The 4,190-nt window shown below is 39.4% G+C and overlaps 1 protein-coding gene across 1 annotated transcript in view; it reads left to right on the top strand.

The window, feature by feature from the left end:
* Positions 1 to 2,181: 2,181 nt before the first annotated feature.
* LOC108624198 (cerebellar degeneration-related protein 2-like) overlaps positions 2,182 to 4,190 on the top strand; it is a 16,180-nt gene continuing 14,171 nt past the window's right edge. The window contains exon 1 of the mRNA XM_018023334.2: positions 2,182 to 2,769. Coding sequence (XP_017878823.1) covers positions 2,688 to 2,769 — 82 coding nt within the window. The 5' untranslated portion in view covers positions 2,182 to 2,687. The remainder of the gene's footprint in view (positions 2,770 to 4,190) is intronic.

Genomic DNA, 4,190 nt, shown 5'->3' with positions numbered 1-4,190 from the left:
GGGTGTACCCCTTCAATTTCTTCCAAATTTTCGTTTTTGGTCAATAACTCCCAAACCGTTGGATCTGCGGGAAAATTGCATAAGACCTTTCTTGTAGAGAACGACGAGATCTACAATTTCCATATAAAAAGTTTTCGCTAACGTCAATAGTTAACGAGTAATTTGCAAAAAACTGTTTTTTCGTTTTTCGTCAATAACTCGTGAACTATTAACGCTAGCTACAAACTTTTATACAGAAATTGTAGATCTCGTCGTGCTCTACAAGAAAGGTCATATGCAATTTTCCCGTATCTCCAAGGGTTTAGAAGTTATTGAGGAAAAACGAAATTTTTTGTCGAAAGTTCGCCGTTTCGACGGTGGGATGGTCGGATTTTGTCAACATCAATAAAATGCGAAATAATCATACTTAACTCATTAAATATCGAAATTAGAAGAAAAATGCACTATTTTTAATTATCGGAAATGCGTTTTTCTAAGATACATAAACTTTTGGTATTGACTATATAGCCAATAGATCCTTAAATATCTTGGTGTTCTAACAAGCTGTTACATTTGTACCATTTATTACTCAGATTTCAACTGTTAGTATTACTAACGTGTCAGCCGTATCGGGCCAAAACGCGTTTGTCTATTTTTTTAAGACACTCGACTCGATCCGCGATGTCTGAAAAAGGTCAGTAGTTCTAATCTCGTTATCTAATACCTTGTTTCGACTGTCAAACTCGATATTTATATAAGCAGACTTGTTTCAAAACAGTCTCCCAATCTCTTCGGTAGTTAAATCGATCCTCTTCGGGTGAACGGTAGCGGACCGTCTCCTAATTTCTGTTTATGCAGTCGCACTTTAATTTGACATCTAATAAATCGCGTTCGGACACACACGTAGCCTTCCCGCATCGATTTATGTATTCGATTGCAACCCAGTTGCAATACGATCGTTATTTAGACACATTTATTCAATTACACGCTCGCTGGAGCACTCACTCGTGTAGCTCTCTCCTTCGAAATCGGATCGATACCGATCCAAACGTATCAAACCCTCGGGCCTTCGGTTAATTATATTAGAGAAGAAATTGCCCGATCGTGAGAAAGAGAGTTTCTATTTCTTATTTTATAATTTCAGTGCGACCAGAAAGCAATCCATTATTTTAGCTTTTTATCAAGATAAAAATAATGGATTTTTTTCCGGTCTCCCTAATATATAAAAAAAAATATTTTTATTAACATTACATTGATTAAAATGATTTTAAAATATCTAAATTCTCCGTCAGCACTGAATGTTTCGTACTTTACGTATATCTAAGGAAAATGTTTAGATGAGGTTTCCAAGCGAGTTAGGCAAGTCTCAGATAAAAACTGGAAAGAAGAGACGTTACATTATTTAACGGGAGAAATTTATTTATTCCCGCGAATTTCTAATCCTTTAACTGATGACCGCTAATGTTTTTGCATATTCATGTTATCTTCGCTCTTCAAGCTTAACGAAAGAACATAATGCATAAATTGTAATTTAAAGAAGTGTATCTATAAATGAAGTAACAGTTACTGCAAGAGCGTAGATCGGTTCGTTTTAGCAAAGAAGCCTGTCGTACAAGGCGACGCGATAAGAATGTGTTCACGGAATTTTAATTATTATTCGTGACGTTCCTAAGTACATACCACGACGCTCCATTTAAGCAAGTCTCTTCTTATTCATTGATTTTATTGAAGGGTTGGAGAAATGAATTACTTATCCATTTATAGTAAAATTTTATTGGGACATAAGAATAACGAATAATGACAGAAAAATACAAAAGCTAATTAGATATAACAATGATTGAATGCTATAGCCATAATGAAAGATGGATGCAGTATAAAAATAATATTTTTTCTCAAAAGTTCGCAGCCAGATTTTGTAAATGATTTGATATTCGTTTGAATAGAACGAATAGAGACGCAACGTTGAGGGAATGATCGGGGCCTCCCTCATCGATCCTACGGGAGATCGAGGGATTTGACTGGAACTCCCCTAAAAGCGTATGAGTCAATGCGGCTGAACATGTATCCGATATCAGAGGCGCACCCACACGTCCTGAAAAAAAAGAACGCCTGTCTCTCCCCTCGTAACGTCGCATTGTCGGCGCAGCCGCCGTGCCTATTGATCGTCGCCTCGCGCGTCGTCATGCGTCGTCGCCGTCTTTCGCGACGCAAGTGCGGCGAGTGGCTCGTCGTTTAACGTGCATTCCTCGGTACGTCAAACGATTGTCGAACGATCGTCGTCGGCGACGCATAAATAATCGTGAACGTACGGTGAAAATTGTACGGGAGATCCTTTACGAACCTTCGCACGGCCAGCCGATCAGGGGGGGGGGAGGTACTGTGGAAGGTCGCGACCCGAGAAATCGCGATGTGAATCGAGAAAACGGTATCCCTCGTATGTGTCTCGTTAGAACGCTTCTAATCCTCGCAGGATCGGAACGGGCGAACGCGAGAAGCAGGTGGTTAGCACTCCTTTCCAAGGTGAAAGTGTTCTAAGCCAACAGGTGCGTTCGTAATTCGCGTACGGTTGCACGTGTACTTGCTTCGAACTGGCAGAGAACGACCGGGTTCGAAGGGAACCGTGAGTGAGGCGGGACACCTCCGGCCAATCGCCGACTCCACTCTCCTCGACTTTTCCTTCGACAGGACGAGTCGAAGCCGAAGAAAACATGAGCCTACTGTCCTCTTCCGCTATCGGAGACGGTGTCTGCTGCCTGATTGACGAAGAGGCCGATCACAACATGCTTCAGGGTAAATCTAGCTACCTTACACGATGCATGCATATATTTTGTAGCAGTCGTTCAAGTTCAAGGTCGATGCGGCTTTTAACACCACGAGATCTTTTCGAAAACTGTTTCTGACATCAAATGAAACCGATCCCATTTACCGAAACAATAAAAATGATTTTTAAATTCTGTCGTTTTAAATCGATGCGTTTTCCATTCAAATCGAATTGTTAGTAGAGCGAGTACGCACCGGGTCAGACGCTGGAGTCTGCGCATTCAGTAAAGCGAGCTTCATGAACCTTCTCTTTGATTCAACAAAATTTGTGAGTTACACGAATTCCAGTTGTTTTTAACAATCAATTGAATACGAGAAGTCGAGCGAAATATGTTCAGCTACAAAGTAGCGAATGGAAAAGTTTTTTTCTAGATAACCATACGCTCGTTAATCTTCTACCGATAAAGTTCATAGTCAGTCGTACGCCATTTACATTTAGTTCATTTTAAAGAAAAAACAAAAGTTTATCATATATACACGCACTGTTTTTCCAGTTTTATCTGAACGGTTTAAAATATCCGTGACAATATTATTTCCTATTCGTCACTTGCACGAGATTTATATAATCCAATGAAAAAAGAACTTTGCTAATCGCAGCGATTAGAGGCACAGTAATTATGTAAGTTTGTAGGCGATTCGATTATTTGAAGAGAATTCATTGTATTTACAGAATTTCTCACGTTCTCTTTCTGTTTAATGCAAATCGTAAAATCATAAACCTGGGACGATTCTGTTGGCAGATATTTTTATTAATTTTATGCAGTTACGTGTGTGAAGAATTCAATATAACATCCTCAATTCTGTTCGGACATTCGTCTTTACGATTACCGTACAGCTTTCGCTGTATATGGCGACGCGTGCAATTCGTATGGTATTAAGTCATTATGATCGATCCTTAGTCGCAAAGGTGTTAGAGGGACACGTTTATTTCGCATACCGTTAATTCCATGCTAACAGTAGGACGAATTCGTCTCATCAATCGTCGGAGGTAAAGTCCCCCCTTTTCAGTCGTTGCTTTTAAGCCTTAACGGTACAAAGTGCACGCGCATACTCGCCGTGTCCGCGATAACGTTTACCGGAGCCTGCAGTTTTACTTGTTAGACACTTGCCCAGGTAGGGGCAGAGACTTTGACCTGGAATGGACAGCTTCCTTTCCACGCCGACCGATCTATGAATAGCTCTTCCTATTTCAATAGATCAATCTGAAAAAACGAATCTTAATCTTAACAGTAGTCTTGTAAAAACTATAATGTAAAAGTGTAAAGTACATTTTATGATTTATAGTATAAAAATAGAAGTTGTTGGAATCTGAAATAGATCAGATCATTGTACCATTTATATAATCGAATGTAATACTTAAAACAGAGAAAAGAAAAAGATTGAATTTCATT

The sequence above is a fragment of the Ceratina calcarata genome, unplaced genomic scaffold (genome assembly GCF_001652005.2).
Source record: "Ceratina calcarata isolate Rehan_Ccalc_2016 unplaced genomic scaffold, ASM165200v1 scaffold116.2, whole genome shotgun sequence".
Lineage (NCBI taxonomy): Eukaryota > Metazoa > Arthropoda > Insecta > Hymenoptera > Apidae > Ceratina > Ceratina calcarata.
The sequence above is the reverse complement of the archived record's forward strand: the minus strand, read 5'-3'. Positions and strand labels throughout refer to the sequence as shown.